Below are 27526 nucleotides of genomic sequence, written 5' to 3' on the forward strand. Positions count from 1 at the left end.
GGTTTATCTCCATGCGCATTAGCACTATAACATAACCGGTCCGTTAGCACCTTTATTTTCAAATATACGTGTCATGCTCTGCTCCTCTAATAAAACACCAACTCTTTACGGCTTTCTTCCATAAATTATCCATTTACCTATTTTTCCATAAGCTAATTTATGAGTTGGATAAAATCAGAATAAAATTAGGTTGAATGGCAAATTACCCTTTAGGATACAATGGAAAACAAGAAACTAACCTATAGCAAGTTTAAACTCTGTTTCCACTAGCTATAGATATGCAAGAAATTGTTTTTGCAAACTCAAGACACCTAATTTATAAAGTCTCAAGCAACCTTTAGAACCGTTATAAAGAGTAACTTATTCATTCTAAATTTTTGTTTGGGATAATTTCATAAACCTCCCTAGAGATTTCTAACAATTTTACTTGGCACTCACAAATATTGAAAAATCTGATCACTTGCCTCTTTTTGGGTTGTGAAACTCACTTGCCTCCCTTACTTTAAACTATTTGTTTATTTACAGCTCATTTTAAAATATAATATTAAAAAATTCATTTTGAGTATATTAAAAAATGTAATTCCAAGTTTACCCTTTCGTTGTCTTACTTTTTATTACCAAAACTTGAGTATATTAAAAACAAATAAAAATAAAAAAGTATAAGGATTTATTCTGATTCGATAAAATATAGTGCATTTTTTAAATACCAATAGTTAGTATTTGAATGTTTATTTGAAGTTTTTGCAAGTTACAAAGATAATGTTTTGGGTAGTCTATAAAGTGTTTTTGAGTTAATTTATGAATCTTTTACATATTTTCAATTTTATTTTATTTTTTTGGTCCAAACTGATGTATTGAAAACGAAAAAGATACAAGAAGAAAAAAGGAGAGTTTTTGGAGAAAATGAAAGAAATCGAACTGATTATATTTGATCAATGTCTTGAAAGTAGTAGAATATTAAAATATACCAAATCATATACAATGCTTCTATATGGCTGACCTTCTCCACGCGTGTTAGGACTACAACATAACCGGTCTGTTAGTACTTTTATTTCCAAATATACGTGTCATGCTATGCTACTCTACCTATGATAGGAACGGTCAATACCCTTCCCACCATAAAGGTTTCCCCTAGGAGTACAACATAATCAGTCCGTTAGCACATTTATTTTCAAATATACGTGTCATACTCTGCTACTCTACCTATGATAGGAACGGTCAATGCCCTTCCCACCATAAAGGGGAACCCTGGGGGTACGATGGGTCAGTCTAATACCCAATGAAATGATGCCATTTTGAAGAAGCTCCGACGTTTCACCAAGTGGTCCTTAACAATAATCTTCCGTACATGGTAAATTCAATCAAATTTTACATCTTTTAACCGTTGACGATGCTGTGATTTCTTCTCAATAATAATCTTCCGTACATGGTAAATTCAGTCAAAGATAAAGTTTAAAAAAAAGAAAAAAGTGCTGGAAGTTCTTCATTTCTTCGTCTATTGGAGAAATCTTTCATGAAGGCTGTAGCAAAAGGGTGTAATGAACATATAGCAGAAGCTGAATTTTTATTTTGAACTGAATGCTTGCGTATTTATCATGTATTTAAAGCAGCTACTTATACATTATCAATGTAAATAAGATTAATCCATAAATATTATATTTTTGTTCCAAAGATATAATTTGTATTAAATTATAATAGTTGCCCATTGAGACGCCACTCTCCTGATTAGGTATATACAAATTTTACATTCTCTAGAGTAGGTAATTTACTTCCTGTAAGGAGGATTTGTGCACTCAAGGCAAAGGCGTGAAGTTTCTGACAACGTTCATAACGTGCCTTAACGTGCTCAAGGTAAAGTTTCTAGAACGCACATAAATAAAAGCTCATCTGCAAATGGGCATATGTTCCCCATTTATTCAAGTATAAAACTACACGCGTGTTTCTAATAATATCAAATCTGGTTAAACACTGGTTAATAGTAAATTCTTAAATACATTTAGTGGTCAAAGTAAATTCTTGAATATATACTATGAACACATATCAAATTGCCTTTGCACCTTCGAACTCTGGTCAATGAGATGCCAAAGCACATTCATCAATCAGTTACAAATATGATAGAAATATTGCAGCAAACAACGGATCAGCAATGAAAAATATTAAACAAGAAATAAAGAACTCAAGAAGCATTTTTGAAAACGAACAATGCATTACGAGTGATTAAAAAGAAAATCTCTAACCAAGTCCAAATTCAACGAGTCGAAGAACAACTCTTTAGATTCACGGTTCTTGATGTTTCAAATGCTTGGATTGAGAAGCATTTGATGAATCTGTAGGAAAAGTGGCGAACAGTGTTAACACGAAAATACAAATGAATTGAACAAGCTTGAGTCGTGTTTGAAGAACACTGTCCTAAGAAACTATTTCAGGTGTATTGAAATGTTTTCCCAGGATTAAACAAGCCTTTCTCTTCTATCAAGAGGGAATTTGAACCAGCTAATTTTTAGTCCAGCAATAAGCGAGAGAGGGAGTAGAGAGAGCAGAGAGTAGAAGTTGAGAATTACAATGTGTGTGCCGTGCCATACAAATGAATCTGCCCAAGGCCTCTATTTATAGCCTCTATAAAGCGTTAGTAAAGAATAGATATTATCTCTTTGTTTGTTTAGAAAAATCAGGAAGCGTGCAATTTCAAAGCCTTTGGAAATAGTCAAACAAACTTCAAAGAACGTTATAAGCTTTAAACGTTAGAGCCTTTGGAAAGAGTCAAACAAACCAATTCCAAGCTTTAACTTTGTTTGTTTGAAAGTTGTGGGATAACATAATGCTCCACGTTTCGGTTTAAACCCATGTGCATGCCAACAACTTTATCCGATAGAAACTACCTGATAGAGTATGAAATTGTCAGAGCATGACCATGAGTTTTAAAATAACACGTGTAGTAACAAATCTTTTGAAATATACAACAATCTCCCACCTATTTCAAAAGATTTTATATAAAATAATGAAAAGAAAATATGCTGGACTTGTTTGGTTTCAATGTAATTAATTTGGTGTTTTTTGGACTATGAACCAAATTTAGATTGATAAAACATGTCTTACAGAATTATTGGTGAAATATGAATTTCTATGAACCAATAACTCTTATTGTATGACAGAGATTCTATCAATCACATTGTAACCCATAATTTGCTGTTCAATGCGATGTCGCGCTTTTTAGGCCATACGTCTGCCTGAGTATTCATGAGAGCTCTAAAGATTCGGCCAGATAATCTTATAGGAGCGGTCCCACTCTACTCTCATATAGGTGAATTCATCAAGTGTATACTGCTCTAAATACACCTCCCTAAAGGGATATGAATTCATTAAGAGTTTTAACTCAACCTCATAACTATTAGCAGTTAAAGCACTCGTTTCAAAAGGGACTTAAACTTAATAGTGCTTTACAGTCAATATTGACTTGTTATTACCCATATGAACCTATTTCATGGGATTACCAATCACATAGGTTGGGTTACCATCTTTATTGACTACTGTTGGCCTAAGTCCCATTTCCCTTGTAGTTTGAAGAATTAATTTTCTTCCTAAAGGTTTAGTCAGAGGATCGGCCAAATTCAATTCTGATTTCACAAAATTAATGAAAATTATTCCATCTTTAAGCAGCTGCTTTACGACATCATGTCTTAATTTCATATGTCGACTTTTACAATTATAAGATTTATTTTTAACTATGGCAATCGCTGCTTGACAGTCACAATGTATGGACACAGGAGGCAACAAATCCCCAGTTGAAGGAATATTAGCTAAGAAATTTCTCAACCACTCGGCTTCAGTCCCTGTCAGTTCCAGAGCTACAAACTCTGACTCCATTGTTGATCTAGCATATTTCCATGCTATTGCACCACCACCAAGGGTGAACATATAACCACTAGTGGATTTCGTATCATTTGAATCAGAGATCCAATTAGCATCACTGTAACCCTCTAATACAGTGGGAAATCCACTATACAGGATACCAAAATTCATGGTACCTCTCAAATATTTCATTAGTCTGACTAATGCAAACCAATGGTCACGATTGGGATTATGAGTATATCTATTCAGTCTACATACAGCATAAGCTATATCAGGTCTAGTGAAATTCATTAGGTGCATCAGACTCCTAATAATCTGAGCATATTTAGACTGAGCAATTGGGTCACCGTTATTTTTCTTTAATTGTGTGCAAGCATCATAAGGAGTGCTCACAGGAGTCACATCATAATTTTCAAACTTCCTAAGAAGTCTCTCTGTATAATGTTCTTGAGACAACATTATACCATCATCTCTCCTTATGATTTTAACACCCAATATCATTTTAACTTCACCCAAATCTTTCATATCAAAAGTAGAAGACAAAAAATATTTAGTACTATTAACAATATTTAAACTAGTACCAAATATAAGCATGTCATCCACATACAAACTAACTATCACATATTCATCATTTACAACTTTAGTATATACACATTTATCCACTTCTACAGACGAAAAACCGTCTCGTATCAAAACTTGATCAAACTTCTCATGCCACTGTTTAGGAGCTTGTTTTATGCCATAAAGAGATTTTACTAATTTACAAACTTTATTTTCTTGTCCAGACACAACACATCCCTCAGGTTGAGTCATATAAATTTCTTCTTCTAAATCACCATTTAGAAAAGCTGTTTTGACATCCATTTGATGAACGAAAAGTTTATGGATAGAAGCCAAAGCAAATAAAACCCGAATAGAAGAAATTCTTGTTACTGGTGCAAATGTGTCAAAATAGTCAATATTCTGTTTTTTAGAAAATCCTTTGGCCACTAAACGAGCTTTATATTTATCTATAGAGCCATCGGAATTATATTTCCTTTTAAAAATCCATTTGCAACCAATAGGTTTTGCACCAGTTGGTAAATCTACCAAAATCCAAGTTTTATTGTTCATAATAGAATCAAATTCAGCTTTAATTGCTTCTTTCCAAAGTTTATTATCAGAAGAAGAAATAGCATCAGAATAAGTTAAAGGATTATTGTCAACAAGAAAGGTTTGAAAGTCATTTCCAAAAGAAAATTCTTTTCTTGCCCTTTTATTCCTTCTCAATTCCTCATTTGAGACTATTTCTCTATTTACTTCAACAGGTGCATGAGAAATTTTATTCGATAGCGGAAAAATATGTTCAAAAAATTCAGCATTTTTTGTCTCTATAATTGTATTACAATCAAGCATATCATTTCTTTACACAAGAAATCTATATGCAGCACTATGTTCAGCATATCCAATAAACATACAATCAGAAGTTTTAGAACCTATTTTCCTTTTCTTAGGTTCAGGCAACAAGACTTTAGCAAGACACCCCCAAACTTTTAAATATTTCAAATTTGGTTTATAATTTTTCCATAACTCATAAGGTGTTTTGCCAGTCTTTTTATGTGGAATTCTATTTTGTAAGTGACATGCAGATAATATAGCTTCTCCCCATAAATTATCTGGAGCATGAGAACTAACTAACATAGAGTTCATCATTTCTTTTAACGTTCTATTTTTTCTTTCAGCTACTCCATTAGATTCTGGTGTATAAGGTGGAGTTATTTCATGTATTATGCCTTCCTGTTCACAAAGGTTATCTAAAGTTAAATATTCTCCACCCCTATCTGATCTAATTCTTTTTATCCTTTTATTAAGTTGATTTTCTAATTCAGACTTATAGGATAAAAAGGCATTATAAGTATCATCTTTATTTCTAAGTAAATAAACTTTGATATATCTAGAATAGTCATCTATAAAAGTGACATAGTACCTTTTCCCACCTCTAGTCATTGTTTGTTTTAATTCACCTAAATCAGTATGAATTAAATTTAATAATTCAGTTTCTCTATGGACAGTTATACAATTTTTCTTTGTTATTTTAGCTTCTGCACATATTTCACATTTGTCCATATTATCATTAATACCAGAAATTAGGCCACATGATTGCATTTTCTTTATATAACCAATATTAACATGTCCTAATCTAGCATGCCATAAAGAAATGGAATCAACAATATAAGCAGAAGAAGATGCATTTTCATTGATCACATCAGAAATGTTGAGTACAAAGAGTCCCTGATTACAATAGCCTTTGCCCACAAATACATTATTTTTGGTCATTATAATCTTGCCAGATTCAAATGACACTTTCACTCCAACTTTTCCTAGCAAAGCTACGGAAACCAGATTTGCCTGAATGTTTGGCACATGCAGCACATCAATAAGAGCCAAAGTTTTTCCTGAAGTGAGTTTCAAGAGTACTTTGCCCTTACCCAAAACTTTAACAGTTCGTGAGTCACCAAGGTAAACCACTTCTTCATCATCCCCTATAGAAGTATAGGAGGAAAATGCTTCTCGACTTGCACATATGTGTCGAGTAGCCTCAGAGTCTACCACTCACTCTTTTACATTAGCTGCAATGTACACTTGGGATATGACAGCAGCAATTATATCATCTCCTTCGGTTAGGTGCACCTTAGGAGGATTAACATTTGCTTTGTCACCTTTATTGTGTCTACATTGGGCCAAATGATGTCCTGATTTTTCACAATAATAGCAATTGCCTTTCTTTCTCTTAAAGTTGGGATTGTTGGGCTTGTAATTTTGGGATTTATTGGCGTACCTTTTGTTCTTGTTGTTGTTGTTTTGAACGTTGCTTCGTATCAGGTTCGCATTGAGACTCATTTCTTTAGCTCTGGCAGCTCTCATTTCTTTCTTGTTGGCATCTTCAATGAGAATGTGCTTCACGAGCTCATCAATAGTGTAGTTTTTCTGCTTGTGCTTCAGGTTGTTTTTGTAGTCAATCCACGACTCGGGCAATTTTTCAATTAGCATGCTTGCTGCAAATTTTTCAGGCAAATTGATGTCTTCACTTTTCAAGTCCTCGAGTAGCATCTGGTATTCCGTGATTTGGACTTTCATTTCTTTGTCTTCCGTCATCTGCCATTGATTGTATCTTCCAATGACGAACTTTTGTTTGGTTGCATCTTCAGCGGTGAATTTTGTTACCAAGGCTTCCCAAATTATTTTGGCCTTCTTACAGCTACAGTACACGTCAAACAGTTCATTTGAAAGCGTTTGCAAAATAGTATGCCTACATACCTTATTGGCATATTGCCATGATTCTTGTGTTTTGACATCTGTGGTTGAAGCAGGCTGGGACTCCGTCAGTGCATAGGCCACTCCATGGATGTCGAGTAGTGAGTGTACTCGTTCTTGCCACCTTTTGAAATTTTCATTGGCAAAGACTTTAACTCTGGAGATATCCGGAAATGGCTTGGCGAATGGTAGTGCAACTGCAACGGCCGTGGATGAAGGTTGTGGGGTGATAACACTGTCAGATGCCATAGTTTCTTAGATTGTAGGAAAAGTGGCGAACAGTGTTAACACGAAAATACAAATGAATTGAACAAACTTGAGTCGTGTTTGAAGAACACTTTCCTAAGAAACTATTTCAGGTGTATTGAAATGTTTCCCCATGATTAAACAAGCCTTCCTCTTCTATCAAGAGGGAATTTGAACCAGCTAATTTTTAGTCCAGCAATAAGCGAGAGAGGGAGTAGAGAGAGTAGAGGGTAGAAGTTGAGAATTACAATGTGTGTGTCGTGCCATACAAATGAATCTGCCCAAGGCCTCTATTTATAGCCTCTGTAAAGCGTTAGTAAAGAATAGATATTATCTCTTTGTTTGTTTAGAAAAATCAGGACACATGCAATTTCAAAGCCTTTGGAAATAGTCAAACAAACTTCAAGGAACGTTATAAGCTTTAAACGTTAGAGCCTTTGGAAAGAGTCAAACAAACCAATTCCAAGCTGATAGGTTGCAATTTTATCATTTATTTTATTATTAATTTTTCCTATTACCTGACCTAATGTGGATTAATTGCTAGATTCTACTCACTTTTGATATTTTGCATTTATTTCAGGGAATAGAACGAAAATATAATAACAGGTGCTAATTTGGCAAGAAAAGAGTTCAGATGATAGAGTTTGTCCTAGGGCATTTTTGGAACAACAAAACATGAGCCCTTGTTGGGCAAATTGGGCAAGTCTTCATTTTCCCGCACAGGAGCCGCCGCAAGGGCACTACTTTATATAGAAAACTTGCGCAGGAAAAGGGGGAGCTGCTTCCTCTCCGGAAGGGGGCCGCTGCACAAGGCCAGACAGTAGCAATAGGCCATTAGGATAGAAACTATTAGATTGCAGAGAACAAGCACTATCTTTTTCTAGCTTCACTTTGACTTTTCTTCCTAGCTTTTCATTGCTTTTCTCCACGCATGTCAGGAGGAAGCAATTCTTAGTTTTAGCTTGTGACTTTTCCTTTTTCGTCTTTTAGTGGTTTGCTTCCTGCGGATGTCCAGACCGAAGGAAAACTATGAAGTACCTTTTGTAGCTTTCTTTCTTTATTGAATAGACGAATTGAATTCGCCCAACTTCCGAATTGATGGCCGCAGCTTTTGCTTTAATTTCTTGTGGATTTTGTTCATCAACTATGAACTAATTTCCTCACCCTAGCCAAGGGACAACGGATGCTTTGGGTCGCCTAAAATTGTGAGATCGATTTAATTTTATTTTTTTCTTTTATTTATTGGTATTCGCATATTTCCTGGTTACAGTGCTTATGATTGTTTAATTAATTGGTTGTCTTGGATCCGGATAATTAGTTAATTTGATAATCTATTATCAATTGGGACGTTAAATCCGTAATTGTTTAATTGTCTCAAAATAGTGATAACTGGCATGATTGGATTTGTGTCAGGGGAATACGCGGGCTAATCTAAAATAACCCTGGTAGTGCGTTATTTGGTTAGAATAGGGCTCCTCTAATACGTAAGGCAATTGGGGAATTAAATCTTACGGGCGTACCTAGGATTATTTCTCAATTAGAGCAGTGATTAACGGGCGTACCTTAATCACCGACACAGTAAGAAGGGGTTGACTGCCATCGTTTGTTTGGTAGTTATAACTTATTTATTGATGAATAATTGGAATTGCCTTTGCTGATCGATGATCAATTAGGTGAACCATTGCTGAAGTTATTTCTTGGCTAGATCCTTAATTACCACTTATTAGATTTTAGTAAATTGTTATTTAATTTCTAGTTGGCTATTTTATTTTTATCATTTTATTTTTAGTTGGATTGGTTAAATTGTCACTCCTGATATAAAACACCCCCTTTGTCACTGTGAACTTGAAAAGAAACAATTACTCCCAGTCCCTGTGGATTCGACCCTGCTCACCACTATCTACAGAAATTATTTTTAGTTTGAGCAGGTATTTATTATTGCACAGGCTTCGACAACCTGTCACAAGCTTTAACTTTGTTTGTTTGAAAGTTGTGGGATAACATAATGCTCTACGTTTCGGTTTAAACCCATGTGCATGCCAACAACTTTATCCGATAGAAACTACCTGATAGAGTATGAAATTGTCAGAGCATGACCATGAGTTTTAAAATAACACGTGTAGTAACAAATCTTTTGAAATATACAACAGAATCAAATTCTCAAGATTTGAGTTAGAATCTGTCACAGCCATTTCTGCCAGTTTTTTCCGGTCCATGGCTTTCTTCTTCATTTCCTTGCCCTTCTCCCCAGCCATTAACTCGCTAACAAGGCTTTCAATGTCATCCCTCTTGACATTATTGTCTATCTCCATTCCAATACCCCATTTATTGCAGCAAAACCAGCAATTAGTTTGTTGATCAGCAAAAAATGGCCAGCAGAACAAAGGCACCCCATAACTAATACTTTCGATTGTGGAATTCCACCCACTATGAGTTAAGAATCCTCCAACAGAAGGATGGCTGAGAACTTTCTCGAGGGCAACAGCCTGCAAACATGCTTCTTTCTTTGGTTTCTTCAAAAAACTCACTTGGCAGAATAGCAGAACTGCCTGAGACAAGATCTGGCCTTAAAATCCACAAAAAGTTTCGTTTGCTATTAGCAAGTCGGGTCCCCAAGCAAATTCGACTAGTTGCTCAGGTGTCATAACAGCAATGCTTCCAAAGTTGACATAAACCACAGAGTTTGGATCTTTCAAATCAAGCCATTCAAGACATTCTGGCTCTTCCTTCCAGAGATTTGATTGAATATCTGGTAAAGACTTATCATGCACATGATTATCAAGGAAGTGTAGTGGTCCAATGGTGTAAATTGGTGGAAGATAAGATGAAAGTGCATCTAATACACCATGTTCGAGTTGTTGATAGGTGTTTATAATGATGGCAGAAGCCTTTCTAGCTCTCTGAGTTTCTTGCAGGACGAATTTCACCATAAAATCATCGGGATTCGTGGTTCGTAAGAAGCTTGGAAGATCCTTCAAGCGTATACCCTCTAATTCTGGAATCCAGTCTAGAACAGTATCTAGATATCCATTTGTCAAATAACTGGCATCTGCAAGGCATAAGATGTACGATACCATGCATCATCAGAATCATTCAAGGGCAACTTGGGCAGTGCAAAATTTGATGCTTTTTACATAGTCATATTCTTGAAAAACAAATATTTTCCAACTTAGTTAAAAGAAAAAAGAAATCTTACACTTTCTTATTCATTAAATTAAAATTTGACTACAAAGTCAATGTTATGCGTGGGTACAAATGGGATAAAACCACTGGTGCAAGCTACAATGCAGTGGGTACAAATGGGAGAAAGTATCTTTTGCCTGCCCTTGTTGACCCTAACACTTTAGAGTGCTCCACTATTGTGTGAAAAAAACACATTGTACATTTTACTTTTTTTGTTAATGTAAATATTAATATTAAGTAATTTTCATATTCAATTTTCAAAAGCTGCTGCTTCCTTTTCTTTTTTTTTTTTTCCTTTTTCCTAACATTTTCCTTACGAAGGTCAAGTTTAATTTTCCATAAGAGAGAAAAGTAGATGTACAATCCCAATGTGACCAATTTTTGATGCCTTCATTTAGATTTCATATTTCTTTTGGTTTGTTTATTTAAGTGATATTAATTACAAGTTAGAACTCAAGATGCAAGGGCTCTAAGTTGAGCTGACCTTTGGTTCATATTTTTTAATTACATTTTTATCTCGCATATATTAAATCATTACAGTATATTTTTCAATAAAAATTTTAAAAAATAGTAATCCAAATGCAACTGATTTCATATTTCTTTTAGTTTGTTTAATTGAGTGAGTTAAGTTACAACTTAGAACTCAAGATGCATGGGCTTTAAGTTGAGTCAGCCCAAAGTAGGGTGGAGTGGCTTGGATTTGGCCTTGTTCAGATTGAAGTTTTTCAAAGAATTTTTTTCATGTCCACATTTTCTAATCACTTTTTTACCATGTATACATCAAATTATTACAATATTTTTCACTGGTTCTGTAAACCAAAAAAAAAAGCCAAGGACTTGAACCTAGTAAGCTAATATCAATCCACTCATTGCTAATCAGAAGCAAGAGGTACTGCACGCCCAAAATTTTCCCCTACAGGTATCATGCATTGGGATCATCACTCTCCAAAGGCATAAACCCTCTAAGATAATCCAAATTTTGAAGAAATACCTTTCATCTCAGCTCGTGCATGCAGTTCTCATGAAAACAAATCTCTATGCTTGTACTCAAAGAAAACAAAAAGAAAATTCCAGTTGAGACTTCCTCAGTGACAGAACGAAATCCAAATGCACCGAATTATCATATTTACTCTAAACTAGAGCGAAAAATGAAACCCAAAGGACATCTATCACACAACTAAAAGCTACTCAACGTAATTTTCTTACCAAACCCTACTTTATCAAAAAGTTGATTTCCTGTTTTACCTTTTGTTTCGACCATATGCGACACCACCCCTATCAGCTACAATAACAATGTCCAACTAGTAAACATTCGACTCAACAATTTTCTATTAATCAACCATTGTCTCGTTATCTAGGGCAATCTCTATTCAGTTACTTGTTGAGGTAAATATTTATTTAAATAATATACACTGTCTAGTAATTTTCTTCTCTTTGTTGTTATTTGGCCATGAAACAGCACAGGTAAAGCCTCCACAACTCGAAGAAAGTTGCTCGGTTTGTCCATCATTCCCCCTCTTCAAATTATCCCCAAATGTCTCCTTTTCTTCCCCAGGATTTCTTTGCTTCATGAATTAGCTCTTTAATTTTATACCAGTAAACAGATTCCACCCAAAAAAAAAATTTAAAACCCACATTTCTATTTATTCAATCATTCGAATTTCGTTAACTTCAGCAGCTTTCATTCAGTTTCCATAGCTACATATCCTATTGAATGATAAAAAGAAGGGGGCAAAAAAAAAAAAGAATAACAATATAAATTTAAAAACAATCATATTGCTATTTATTTACTTCATAAAACCTAAAATATCGTGAACAAACAGAACCCCAAATTAATCAAAACCTCAGATCAATCCCTTTCAATGAATTAGGCAGGAAAAAAAATGACAGAATAAACGACGCCGCACGCAGATACACGCGGACAAGTGTGTGTCTGTGTGTGATGTTACATACATATTTGAAGGAAATTTCCCAAGTTAATAAAATTCCGTAGAAAAGGAATTAATTACCAGAGAATTAGAGGCCTGAAGATGGACGGAAGAGCAGAAAGGCAGTGAGCATAATTCTAGAAAAAGATTGAAAGAGCCGAAACACACACACACACACACACACACGTATTGTTCACGCCTTTTCCTATCAATCCAAATGCAACCTAATGTATCATGCTTCCTACGTCCCGGCCTAAAGGTGCAAACCTTTGAGCTTAGATGAATATCGCGCCTTAATGCACTCAAGGAAAAGGCGTGAAGTTTCGGACAATGCTCGTAACGCGCCCTAATGTACTCAAGGCAAAGGTCTTTGTAGGACGCACACATATAATCCTGAGTAACATCCTACAATGCCCTTTAGTCTCACGATGGTTAGTAGTTTCGGTTTGGATGATGCATTTTAGAACGGACAAACTCTTATTTCAATTTCACTTAATGATCAAAGTAAATTCTTGCGAACAAACTACGTTTAGGGCATAAGTGCGAAAGTACATTAATCAAGACCAGTTATAACACATGATTCAAGTATTAGAGCAAACAACCTTTGAGTACGAAAGAAACATGAAACAAAGAAGTGAAGAAACATTTATTAGTTTCAATAGCAAACCATGCACGTATGAGTACTTGAAAAAGAAAATCTCTAACCATATCCGAACTTCAATGAGCCGAAGAACAATAATCTTGGATCTATAATAATCTCTAACCATTGGAAAAGTTTGGTTTAATTATGACACTACATTTGTGGGTTTCAGCAGTTGTAAACATTGCATAGATTTTTTTTTTTTTAATCCATTGTGTGAGAAGCACACACTGTATCATGGGTGATTTGTTTATTTCGTGTAATTATCAATATAAGTGATATTCACATTTAATTTTCAAAAAAACTGCATCTTTTTTTTAAAAAAAAAAAACTTTCATTCTTCCCAACATTTTCTTACAAAGATCATGTTTAATTTTTCATAAGAGAGAACAGTAGGCACACAATCCCCAAGCGACCAATTTTGTTTGCCCAGGTGAGTTTTTCTTTTAGTGACATTTTGACCCCAAAAAAAAAAGTGAGTTTTTGTTTTTCTCTTGTTAACGAGTGAGCTTAAAGACAAGCCGAGAAACAAGGGTTCCAAGTTGAGCTGGCCCATAATACGATGAAAGGGAGGCATGGAAATGGTAGTAAACCATGCCTTCTGTATCCCAGCCTATAGGCCCAAACATCTGAGCTTAGAGGATTTATGCACTCTAGGTAAAGGCGTGAAGTTTCTGACAACGTTCGTAACTTGCCATAATATACCCAAGGTAAATTTTTTTATTTTTTATTTATTTTAAGATGAAGGGTTTGTTTGATAGGACCGTCGATAGGGCCTAGACTCGAGTTAGTTGGGCCCACTCAACCTGATTAAAAGATCCATGAATCTAATCTTCCATTGACTTAGCTTGAATTTAACTTAAATACGAGATCCGAATTAAATGCAAGCCAAGTTTGAATTTTATCAGCCTCAAGTTTGATACATGCCTGACCCGTTAATTTATACCTATATATATAATTATCTATATAATAGGTGTATTTAATTATATCCAAATAAATATATAATTACTAAATCCTGCCTTTGTATGTCGTCTAAATCACCCCTAATATTAGGAATGTCATTGATGATGTTATAACTATGTCGTCTTTCTGTTTCTAAAGTTGTATTAGATAAAGTTGGCAGGGACCAAGTCAAGCTCACTGTTGTATTACTGCTATCTGTCATGAATATTAATTTCAAATTTTTGTTTTAAAAAAGTTTTAATGTTGTGGTCCTATGAATATTAAATTAATTTTAAAACTTAATAGTTCTAATAATTATATTGGGTTAAATCCAAATTAGGCTCATAGTAGAATATTTTGTGAGTCAAGTATGAGTTTTATATTTATCAACCCAAAATTCATAATTCAAAATCCGAAAGTGGTACTAATTATATGGGTTAAATTTGGACTTATTAAAATCTGAGTCAGATGGCCTGGTTGATAGGCTTAGTTTTTTGGAATTCAATTGACAAGTTTAGTTTTTTAGGACGCAATAAATAGAAGCTCATCTGCATATCAGCTTATGTTCCACCTTTATTTAAGTCAAAGTGCACACTTCCTTGTACTATATAAAAATGAGTTGTAGTCAAAGAGTAGTTTTGAATTTCAACCGCATAAATAGGAGTATTTCGGAATGTGGAATGATGTGGAGTATATTTTTAGTTTTGGGTACAAGTGATGGTAGCATATGTTTTGGTATGTGTACAAAAAAGGCCTCATGTTTGTACATTTAAAGCATATATTTATGGAAATATTTGAATATTTTTGGAATGTGGAATTATTTTATAATTATTTTTGCAGCGGGTACAAGTCATACAAATTTATGTATTGATGTAATTACTTAAATGGTGTTAGACACATTTGCTTGAAGTGTAGTACTTATTGTGCAATTGAAATGAGGACACATTACTATAATCTTACCACTTGAGGATATTCAATTGCCTGAAACATATTCAATTGTCTTTACCATTTACATCTCAATTAAACTGAAGAAAACGTGGGTATGTTAATGAATTAATACCCCAGTACCGGTTATGATTGTTCAAATGTCTTCTCCTTCACAGCTTTCGATTTTTTTTTTTCAACTTCCAGGATTGGGATATTTTTGCTGCCTTTATGCTCTGCATTCCAAAATAGTTTTCAGGCGAAAGTATTTTTAGTGGTTTAGCTTGAGGTGAGTTTTGTTCTTTAATTTTATTGTTTATGTGGGTGAGTTTGGTGGCGTGTAGCATCGGGTGACTGCTTCCATCACAAAATTTGAAAATCTAATTGCGTAATTTAACTGTAATATTATGATTTTCCCACAAATTTGGTTGGTCTGTGTAATTTGAATGGTATGGTTATGATGTAATAGATTTGGAGCAATTGCAAGAAAAAGTTTTCCTAAGGGTATCTAGAGTAAGGTAAGCCAAAAAATATAGTTCAGTTATGGTCTGTTTTATGCTGCATGCAGTAAGTGATTCATGTATGGAATTCATTTTCATAGTAATTTGATATTAAAACATTATGAATTGGTAGTTTCCATGGTATACTGCTGATTTGAGTTTGAATTATTTAGTCACTAATGAATTAATAAAATAAACGCCTTCTAAGCCATTCATATTGGAAGTGTTTTACATATACCTTCTAATTAAGCAGCAGTAATAGAGATGGTTCGATTTCCTTAGACAGTGATGAATTTGTAAAAGCTCCTTTGAGCAAACAACTTCAATGAGTGCTTTCTTATATTATAGAACAACGAATGCTTTCTTATACACATACACAAAACTAAAATTGCTGCAAAAAACTAAAAAGTTGAACCAAAAAGATGCGAAACAAAACCTCACACTATACAAGATGAGTGTGAATTTGAATTTTAACCCCAAGAACAGATATATAACTAATGAAATCCATGAAATGTAAATTGAATAACAATCTGAAGAAAGGGAAACTTAAATAACTTTTTACAGATGCTATAATCCTTATTGATCAACAAGTTGATTAACATTTTAACCCCAAGAATAGACATATAGCTAATGAAATTACCCATAATCTGTGAAATGCAATTTGAATAATAATTTAAAGAAAGGGAGACTTAAATGGCTTTTGTAGACAATCTATTATTGAAACATATGCTATGAAATATTATCGTTTAGTATGATATCCCACTCTTATCTTCATTCATTTACTCTCCCACCAGTTTAAATACTTTCGAAACTCCACGAAATAACAACACAACCACTAACAAACAATTGTTTAGAAAACTTTTTTAACCACAAGCACCAAACACCTGTGCGATGCATGGGTACTCTCTCCCTAGTATTTTCAAATAATGTCATCTGGTTAAGCACTGGTTAATAGGAGCCCAAAAGTGTCAAGTAAAGTGCACCAAAATCAGATGAATTGCCTATATTAACAGGATTTACTTTCTATACATTGTTAATATAGTGATTTTTTTTTATACAAGCAATCATGAATGTATGTTATGTGTATGATTTGAATTTCAAATTTAAATATATATTATGTAATGTGATCTAACCTGTTAGTATAAAAAAATTTATCTACTATAATGTATATATTAATATTAATAAGGAGCACTTCTCAGAAGAATTCTTTGTTTCGATGGACTTTTCTAGCAAGTGCATAGGGTCACTTGTTAGACAAATTCAAATTTCATATGTTCCAACATCCGATGAAGGAGAAATTCTTATGTAAAATTGCACAACCAGCCATCTTTAGGCCAAATTAAATTGTAGTACAACATTTTATCAACTTAAATCATAATCGTTCTTTCTGTAAAGTCGTACATTTAGCGTAGTTTCGTTTAGGATTTGTTTTATCTTTAAATACATTTAGCGGTCAAAGTAAATTCTTAAACACATTTCAAATTGCGTTTGCACCTTCGAACTCGGGTCAATGCGATGGGGCCATTTTCTCTAAGAAGTCATAAATCGAACTTTTTGTTAGTAACTGGAGCTCAAGTCATGTATGTAAAATTGTCCAAGCTACGTTTATGAATGCCAAAGTACATTAATCAATCAGTTACACATATTGAAATATTGCAGCAAACAACGGATCAGCAATTGAAAAAAATTAAACATGAAATAACTCGAGAAACATTTTTCAAAACAAACCATGCATGTATGAGTAATTAAAAAGAAAATCTCTAACCAAATCTCAAATTCAATGAGCCCAACAACTCTATAAATTCACGGTTCTTGATGTATCAAATACTTGGATTGAGAAGCACTTGATGAATCAAATTCTCAAGATTCAAGTTAGAATCTGTCACGGCCGTTTCTGCCAATTTTTTCCAGTCCATGGCCTTTTTCTTCATTTCCTTACCTTTCTCTCCAGCCATTAACTCGCTAACAAGGCCTTCAACCTCATCCCTCTTGACATTATTGTCTATCTCCATTCCAATACCCCATTTTGTGCAGCAAAACCAGCAATTAGTTTGTTGGTCAGCAAAAAATGGCCAGCAGATCATAGGCACCCCATAACTAATACTTTCGATTGTGGAATTCCACCCACTATGAGTTAAGAATCCTCCAACAGAAGGATGTCTGAGAACTTTCTCTTGAGGGCACCAGCCTGCAAACATACTTCTTTCTTTGGTTTCTTCAAGAAATTCACTTGGCAGAATAGCTGAACTGCCTGAGACAAGATCTGGCCTTAAAATCCACAAAAAGTTTTGTTTGCTATTAGCAAGTCCCCAAGCAAATTCGACTAGTTGCTCAGGTGTCATAACAGCAATGCTTCCAAAGTTGACATAAACCACAGAGTTTGGATCTTTCGAATCAAGCCATTCAAGACATTCTGGCTCTTCCTTCCAGAGATTTGATTGAATATCTGTTAAGGACTCATCATGCACATGATTATCAAGGAAATGTAGTGGTCCAATGGTGTAAATTGGTGGAAGATAAGATGAAAGTGCATCTAATACACCATGTTCGAGTTGTTGATAGGTGTTTATAATGATGGCAGAAGCCTTTCTAGCTCTCTGAGTTTCTTGCAGGACGAATTTCACCATAAAATCATCGGGATTCGTGGTTCGTAAGAAGCTTGGAAGATCCTTCAAGCGTATACCCTCTAATTCTGGAATCCAGTCTAGAACAGTATCTAGATATCCATTTGTCAAATAACTGGCATCTGCAAGGTATAAGATGTACGACACCAAGTATCATCAGAATCATTCAAAGGGCATGGGGGCAGTGCAAAATTTGATGCTTTTTACATAGTCATATTCTTGAAAAACAAATATTTTCCAACTTAGTTAAAAGAAAAAAGAAATCTTACACTTTCTTATTCATTAAATTAAATTTTGACTACAAAGTCAATGTTATGCGTCCGCCAATGAGTATATGAAGTAAACCACCAAAAAAAATGGTGAGAATAGTACTGACAGCAGCAATATTTGAGCTTAATCCACAGAAACAAGTTAACATTTTTACACTGACAAAAAATTATTTTATTAAGAATTAGTACCTTTGAGTGGTATGATACCCTTTTCCATAAGCTTGGCATACTGGAAGTACCCCAAGTAGGAACATGCACTGGAGGTCCAAAAAAGAACTTCAGGGATGCTTAGTTCTTCAGCGGCTGCAAGAGTGAAGCCCGTTGCTGCATCAGAAACTATGCAAGAAACTGGGGGTACTTTCGAGGAAGATGTATCGTTGAGTTCGGCAAGTAGCTCCCTGAAGGGACCTAAGCAAGTTCTATCCATAGATTCAAAAAGGGTTGGAATATCTTGGGTAGCATCGACATCTGAAGGCGGAAGTCCATCAGGAATGGCTTTAAATTGGAAATCAGGCAATCCGTTGAGGGCATCAGGACCTCTGGATTTAAGCAAGCGCCTGTGGTTGAATTCAGTGTTGACAAAGGTGATGTGGAAACCATTGTGATGGAGGAGCTTGGCTAGGTTCAGCATGGGGCCTATGTGGCCTTGGGCTGCAGCTGGTATGCAGACTGCATGAGGCTTCTTCTCTAATAGAGCAATGGAACCCATTCAGTTCTTCTTGCGGGGGAATTTGAACAGATTAAATGGAAATTGTTAATGGGATTTATGAGGCTTTGGGATTGGAACGATTGCAAAGTTGATGAAAAGGTAGCTTCATTTATATAGACGGAGTCGATCAGTGGTAAAGTTCTGTTGCAGTAATATTTTTCGGGCTGGGTCTACGGTCTACCGGAGAATATTCTTCCGCAGTGGCTTTCAAAATAATGAGGCTGTCAATCTCACAAAGTGAAAAGTTAACATCTGTTAATAGTCATTAGTCTATTGCTAGGAACACTTCTTTCTTCGTCCAAGGATTAAAATAATTGCTTGGAGTTCTTCATTTTTTTCATCTACCTGCTCAAGAAACGTCTGAGTAAGTTGGAACAAAACAAAATGGTGAATACAATATATATAATAAAGGAAAAAATGACACTTGTGATCTACGTGCTTGCGTATTTATCAGTGGCCGCTACTGGAGTCATCACCAACACTGGAGGGTTACCTCCAATTCAAGAAATCAAAGTTAGACTTCTTTATCGTCCCAAAAAGGGGTTCAATAATAAAATAGAAGAAAAAATCTGGGAATTCTCTATCCTTTATTTTTTGTATGTACAACTTGTGAGGGGAATGACGTGAACCCTTCACGATTACTCATAGGCCATAGCTGATAATTTGGTGCGGCCCTCCGCCGTTGAGGAGGCATATTCAGCAACCATTAGTTTGCCCACGTCGGCGAGTTAATTGATAGACGAAGAAATCTGGGTCACTCTTTATTCTGGGACGGCGAAGACACAATTTTAGTATCTTGACAGGTGAGGATTAAACTATTTCAACTTTTGGTTTCGCCGGCTTAGGCAAATAGTTAAATCCAACAGTCACCTTAGAAATCCTAACAAAGGAAGATATCAGAGAGAAAGCATGCCAAATCCACCAATATGTAACAAGTGTTCTACGTAAATTTCTCATCAATTGCTTAATTACGAAAAAAGTACTCCAATTCTTGTAGTTTTGTATAGTTGTTGTAAGTGAAATTCTTTTTTTTTTTTGGCGGGATTACTAAGAAAGTGATTAATTCCAAATTCAAAGAGGTTACTTATGTTAACAATAGTATACGACTTGAGGAAGGAATATGCAATTTATGAAAGTACAGGGTTCCAGATTTAGTATGCAAGAAGCGTTTGATAATAAAAAATAACACATCTGAATAAATAACACTGAATCTCTTAAGCAAACTTGCTCCAAAAGTGAGAAGTTTTCTGATTCTCATTTAATGTGATATACAATCAAATATATCACATTAATATTTAATAATTCAATAATTTACTATATTCAAATTTTAAATTTCAATTTTATCAAACACGCTCTCAATCGAATTATTGTGCAATTCAAAACACAAGAAACCACCAAAAAGATTTTCATTGAATTAAATCTTTCTAAATGTTCATACCACCTTTTGCTTCTCTATATGTTCAAACATGTGGTTTGAATTATTTAATTAAATTAAATTAGACAAATTTTCAATTCAATAACTCCATGAGTCTTATATTTGCCCCTTTTTATTATTTTTTGTTTCAGTTTTTTAAGGTTGAGCCTTATTCTATTACAGCGTAAGCATAAAAAAAGTTTACAAAGAGAAATATCTAACCAACTTAGCTAACTCAGTTGGTCATCAGAGTCCTCCCCTATAGGACCATTATTTAAAAAAAAAAAAAAAAGAAATATCTCAAAACAGTGAAAAAAGGAGAAATATCTCAATACAATGCACAAGCCTGTTCGAGCAACTCAAAGCTGCAATCAGAACTCAACACTCAAAATAGGAAAGAAAACAGCTAAATAATACAGAGAAAAAAAATAAAAACCTATACAGAGGAAAAAGCCGATTAAAATCCCAAGCAGTACGCTATCAAATCAATTACCCTTCGTTCTGCTAATTCTTCTCCTTGAAGCAATAGAAGATTTAACATGAATTTGCACATTTTTAGCTCCAAGTAAACTGACATAGCCCATCGTTTCACAATAATTTACCTTGTAAAGAATTGGAGCTCGATTCAGTTACATTTTCAACCAAACTACCAACAAAGAAATAAGTGCAAAAAGGACCGAAAAAACATTACAGCGATGCGCGCAATACAAGGCCGACAATATCTGTACCCAAGTCTCAAATTCAATAAGCTAAGCATGAGAACAATTTGGATACATTCACTTTAACGTGTCTAGTGTCTTGGATTGAGAAGCACTTGATTAATCGCATTCTCAAGATTGAAGACAGACTTTCGCGTAGCTGCTTCCACCAATCTTTTCCACTTAAGGCCTTTCTCTTCATCTTCTTGCCCTTTTCTCCTACCATTAACTCTGTAACAAGCCTTTCAACATGATCCCTCTTAACATTATTGTCTATCTCCAATCCAATGCCCCATTTTGTGCAGCAAAATCAGCAATTAGTTTGTTGGTCAGCGAAAAACGGCCAACAGATCATAGGCAGCCCATAGCTAATGCTTTCAATCGTGGAATTCCATTCACTATGAATTAAGAATCCTCTAACAAAAGGGTGCTTAAGAACTTTCGCTTGAGAGCACGAGCTTGCAAACATGTTGGGATTCGAGTGCAAAACAAATAACTACTGAAACATCAAATACATAACAATTTGATGACAAACAAGTCACAAGTATGAAAGATAACGACACATAATATTTAACATAATCAATTCCATCATTGAACCTACGTTCATAGAGAGAACACCCACTTTTTATTATCAGAGAAAAACTTTATATTAGAATACAATTTGAATCCAACCTCAACCCTTATATACTATTTCTCATTTTTCAAGAATCCTCTCTCATTCTATATTTAAAACTGCATGTCCCCCTAATGTACTTATTATGTGCCAATATATAGTATGGCAATTCACCTATTTATAGAAAATATTATTTGGCTAAAAATCAAATAATAACAGGAAATTAATACTAATCCCTAAACTTGTACAAAATAGAAGATAACTTCTAAATCCTAAACAAAATAGAAAATTTTTTTACTACTATTTCAAATAAATAAAATCAATTACTCCCTCCATCTCATTTATTTAGTCATGTTTAGAGAATCTTTTTAAAAATAGTGAGTGTATTTGAATTGTAAATTATTTGAGATAATTTTATGAAAAAAGTACTGTAGAATTTTTTTTGATATGATATATGTGAGATAAAAAGATAATTGGAAAATGTGTTGATGATGCAAGCAAATCAGTGTGTGTAAATAAGGTATAAATAAAGTATATTTTTTTACAATCCTAACACACTCAGTGATTTGATTGTAATATTTGTACTTCTTTTTTCAATTTTATTTCCACAAATTCAAATTTTAAATTTGAATAGTAACATGCATGTAATTAGAAAGAATGACTATATTGGAAAGACAGATTAAAAGGTGTTTTGACTTTTCTAACATGATAATTGTTTTAGAACGTTTTAAAATGGAAAGTATGACATTGGAAAGAGAGATTAAAAGATGTTTTGACTTTTCTAACATAACAATTGTTTTGGAACATTTTAAAATAAAAAGTATGACACTTTCAATAGGACGGAGAGTAGAAAACTAGTTAATTAAGAAACCTATCGAAAAAAAATTAAATCAATTTCCTACAAATCTCCACCTTAACAAATATTTCTTTTAGGATCCATTTACCTTCAATTACCAAATACACATCTGAATCAATACAGTTCTGACATCTAATTGATTCAATCGGCAAGTGAACATATGTAGTTACTCTAAATCCAACCTCCCGTTGACTCGCGAGAAGGTACCTCAATTCACTATCTCCCTTCGTAGGATTTCTTCTCACCATCACTTGCAACTCGAAATCTCCTTCTGTGAGTTATATTTCTAATCATTGAGACAATTAAGTGGTAAAATTATCATACTTCTTCATATTCTCAGGATTGTCTCGTCTAGTGTAATTGTCAAGACTCTATCTATAACATAAAACTCATAGCCATCAAAGTTTTCTTGCATTTGAGAATTATATCCCTTTATTTCTTTAAAACACATGTCACACCACCTAAAAAATATAATTCAAATCAAAAGATCATTTGAGATGAAGTATCAACTGTTAGAGTTGCGAGAATGTCTCCACCGATTCATGTCCAAAATTAACATTGAATTTCACCTTTTTTTCACTCTTGAATGACTTGTCTAAATTCACCATCAAGTATTTTCAAGCTTTTCAACTTTTCATCATTCACCACTAATGCTTTTTGTCAAATCCTTAAAACAAGGATGCTACTTATTAAATTGTTCAATTGGCAACCGTCACCAATCCACTTGATCACAATAATCAAACATGATCCAACCATGAACCCCGCTTTGATACTAGTTTGTTGGGATTTAAGTGTTTGTGAGCAACTCAATCTTACAATTAAGTTCTGATACCACTTGTTGGGATCCAAACACGAACAAACAACTATTGAAATATCAAGTACACAATAATTTAATGTCAAACAAACCACAAACATGAAAGATAAACTACACATAATATTTAATATAGTTCGATTCCATCATTGAGTCTACGTCTACAGAGAGATCATCCGTTCTTTATTATGACAGGAAAATCCTATATAAAAATACAACTTAAACCCAAATCCAACTCTTGTATAGCATCTTTCATCTCTCAAGAACCTTTTCTCATCCTATGTATAAGATTACATGTCGCCCTTGTATTCTCATTATGTGTCACTTTATAGTATGTCAATCCACCTATTAATAGAAAGTATTATTTAACCAAAAATCAAATAATAACAGGAAACTAATACTAATTTCTAAACTTATACATAATAGGAAATAACTTCTAAATTCTAAATAAAATAGAAAATTTCTTAACTACTATTTTAAGTAATTAAAACTAATTAGAAAATTAATTACTTACACACAAATTAAGAAACATATCTAAAAGAAATTAAATTAATTTTCTAACAAAACACGCATCTTTCCTTGGTTTCTTCAAGAAACTCACTCGAAAGAATAGCTGAATCGCCTAAAATAAGGGTCCCGTTTGGCAAGTGAGTTTTTTGAGTGTTTGTCTAAAATTTTACTATAACTTACTGTAGAAGTTTTTTAAAAAATTTTTGAAGTGTATTTTTTTGGAATATTTTGAAATGTATAGTTTAAAAATTTTGAAAATTTTTTTGAGATTACGGTAGTTAAAGTTTTTAAAAAACTTATAGCAGACAAATTTGGCAAAAAACTTGTCAGCCAAACAAGGTCTTAAAATCCATAATAAGTCTTGTTTAGTGTTAGCAAGTCCCAATGCAAATTCGACTAGTTGCTCAGGTGCCATAATAGCAATGCTTCCAAAGTTGACATGAACCATCGAGTTTGGATCTTTCGAATTAAGCCACTCAAGACATTCAGTTTTTTCTTTCCAAAGATTTGATCCAATTTCTTTCAAATTCTTATCCTTAATTTGATTATCGAGGATGTTTAGCGGCCCAATGGGATAAATCGGAGGAAGATAAGATGAAAGGGCATGTAATGCATGCTGTTCCAGTTGTTGAAAGGTATTTATAATGATGGCAAAAGCCTCTCGAGCTCTCCCAGTTTCTTGCATGATGTATTTTAGCATAAATTCATCTGGATTTGTGGTTCTTAAGAAAATTGGAAAATCCTTTAAACTTATACCTTTCAATCCTAGAATCCAATCTAGAACAGTGTCTAGATATCCATTTGTCAAGTAACTAGCATTTGGAAACCACAAATGTTTTACAACCAAAACATCTGAATCATAGAACTTGCAAGGAGAAAGGCTAATTGCTAAGAATACATGTAAAAAGATATATATATATATATATATATCGCACAAATGTATCTCTGATACACACCATTTCTTATTTTATACCTGCCGTGCTGATTGGGCATGGCCGCAGAACGAATTGTCAGAAACTCTGCAAAAATGTCAGTGGGTCAGCGGCCTACAATTTTTTTTTTAATTAGCCTGTCTGGGTACGGCTGGGGACAGGTGGCAAAAAAAAAAAGGGCCAGCAAATGGGTTGTATTTGGGAACATGAATTTTGTAGCAAAAGTGAAACGAAAGGCCATACAAATTCACTGCACTAGCTGCCCTCTTTCTTTCTTTCACTCTTTTCTTTGCTCTTTATTTCTTGGAAGAGATATCTAAACGATTTTATTGCACTAATCCTAATCAAAGATTTTGGTTTTATAACTTAAAGATTTTGCTGTGGAGTCTTATAACACTTAAGTTAGGAAGATCAAATTTTCAAAGTGGAAATGGAAGATTATTATATTTTTCAAGCTGCAAATTAGTATAATTCTATGTACAATGAAAATTCAATGCTTGCTCAAATTTTTTGACGAACAACATGTGTAAGCTAATATATGAATATTTATATGTAAATTAAATGCAGTTTATACGCGACAAAATTCATGAATAAGAATCCATATATGTAAAATTAATATACATTTTTTTTTATTTTTGCTACTAATCAGATACATTTGTGACTAACTGGTATTCAAAGCTAAATTTTAATCAAAATTTGAAGTTCCTCCTCAATGAAGTTCAACACTTGAAGATGCGCTGACGGTCTTGGCCGAGTTTTCGAACCATGCTCCTATGGTTTAATTTCTCAACCAGAACGTTGCAGTCAGAAAGCATCAAGATGGACGTCCAATTTTCCTTCAATGCGTTGAGCAAGGCAGTTCTGATAGCATGAGCTTCTAGGTTTGTAGCCTCTCCTTTTAATGAGTTTGGGATTGACCATATTGTCTTTGGACGCTATACCAATACCAAACTGGTCTCTTTGCTGGTCCACTGCAGTATCTATGTAGATGATAGATGAGTGTTATTGTTGGACCACCGCAATCTTGTCATGACTATCCAGCTGAGCATTGTTTTCTTGTTTTTCACAAGTGTTTAGGGGGTTTGCCTCTTTAAACTCAAGCCAATCTGTCATGGCCTATTGGGAGATTCGATAACCATCTTGGTTGATCAGGTTAAAGTTCCAATTATTCCTTACCTTCCAGATATGCCAAAGTTGGTTAGCTGTCATTTCAATATGAGCTTTGCCATCTACCATTTCTCTAGCCTATTGTAAGCTCTCCCACCATGTTCAAAAGCTCCCTTTCAATTGTTCTAGACCATCCCATTTGATAGGGAAAGTTTTCCAAATCTGCTCGCTTGTCCTACAAAAGAAAAGAAGGTGTTCTCATGTTTCTGCACTTTCTCCACAACTCCTGCACCAAGGTTCTTCTTTCCTGGTCTTCGGAATATATTCTCGTGGGTGGGAAGAATGTCGTGTAGGCATTTTCCACAGGAAGTGATTAACCTTGTGTTTAATGTTGAGGTCCCAAACTTGATGCCAAATTCTGGAATTCTGTGTATTCTTACTAGTGCTCTCATGTTGCAGAAGCCTTTTGTTGTTCCTTTCCATTCTTTCCTTGGCCTTTACATATCTAGTTTTGGTAGTATATTTACCATTTGCACTGTTGCACCAAGTGTACCTGTCCTTCCCTCCAAATAAGCTAAATGGGATAGCTGTGATTAGTTTGGCCTCTTCAGCAAAGAAAATGGAGTTTATGATGTTCGAATTCCACTTCTAGTCATGAATCAAATCCGAGACTTTGTCATATGGACAATTGTGTGGCTTAGGTGTGGAGATTTTACTTGAGCTGCTGTTTTTGAGCCATCAATCCTTCCAAATTGCCAAATTGCAATAGTGTTGCCATTTCCAACCTGCTTCCTTAATTCACTTTCCAGCATCCCAGTTGAACTGTGCAGACTTTGCTAGATCCACGAAGCTCCATTTTTCACCTGTGCATCAAGAATAGAGGATTTGGGGAAATACCCTCCTTTTACCATCTTACTAACCAACAAGTTTGGATTGGTAAGCATTATCCAAACTTGTTTGGCTAGTAAGGCAGTGTTAAAGCATTGAATATCCCGGAAACCAAGTCTCCCTTTCCCTTTAACATCAGAAATATCAGCCCAACTCTTCCAATGCATTTTCTTTTCTTTAGAATCACCTCCCCACCAGAATTTAGCCATCATCCCGTAAAGCTCTTTACATAGTTCAGCAGATAGTTTGAAAACTGACATTGCATATGAAGGGAGAGCAAGGGCCACAAATTTGAGTAATACCTCTTTACCTACAAAACTCAGCATTTTATCTTTCCAACTTTGTAGCTTTTTGCACATCTTCTCTTTAATGAACGTGAAGACACTATTCTTTGATCTACCTATCACCATAGGCAAGGATCACTAGTATTTGCTTTGAGTGACAAGTTGGATGTTGCCAAGTGGTCTCAAGATAGCTTCTGCCTCTGTTTGAGAAATATTTTTGCTAAGGAACACTGATGATTTCTCAATATTTATTTGTTGTTCCGAGGCCTTTTCGTAGCACTTGAGAATTCGCTTGATCTCTTCAG

General features: G+C 34.4%; 1 protein-coding gene and 2 pseudogenes across 1 annotated transcript; all 3 read right to left on the minus strand.

Annotated features, from left to right (window-relative positions):
• Positions 1–9494: 9494 nt before the first annotated feature.
• Positions 9495–10508, minus strand: LOC113711163 (7-deoxyloganetin glucosyltransferase-like; annotated as a pseudogene).
• Positions 10509–17087: 6579 nt separating this feature from the next.
• LOC113712975 (7-deoxyloganetin glucosyltransferase-like) lies at positions 17088–19172 on the minus strand. Its single transcript, XM_027236658.2, has 2 exons — positions 18589–19172; positions 17088–18252 (listed from the first exon to the last, which is right to left on the minus strand). Exons 1-2 carry the CDS (start codon positions 19106–19108, stop codon positions 17327–17329), a joined length of 1446 nt encoding a protein of 481 aa, XP_027092459.1. The 5' UTR covers positions 19109–19172; the 3' UTR covers positions 17088–17326.
• Positions 19173–21312: 2140 nt separating this feature from the next.
• LOC140015466 (7-deoxyloganetin glucosyltransferase-like) lies at positions 21313–27263 on the minus strand (annotated as a pseudogene).
• Positions 27264–27526: the final 263 nt, after the last annotated feature.

This window comes from Coffea arabica, chromosome 10e, assembly GCF_036785885.1.
Source record: "Coffea arabica cultivar ET-39 chromosome 10e, Coffea Arabica ET-39 HiFi, whole genome shotgun sequence".
NCBI lineage: Eukaryota > Viridiplantae > Streptophyta > Magnoliopsida > Gentianales > Rubiaceae > Coffea > Coffea arabica.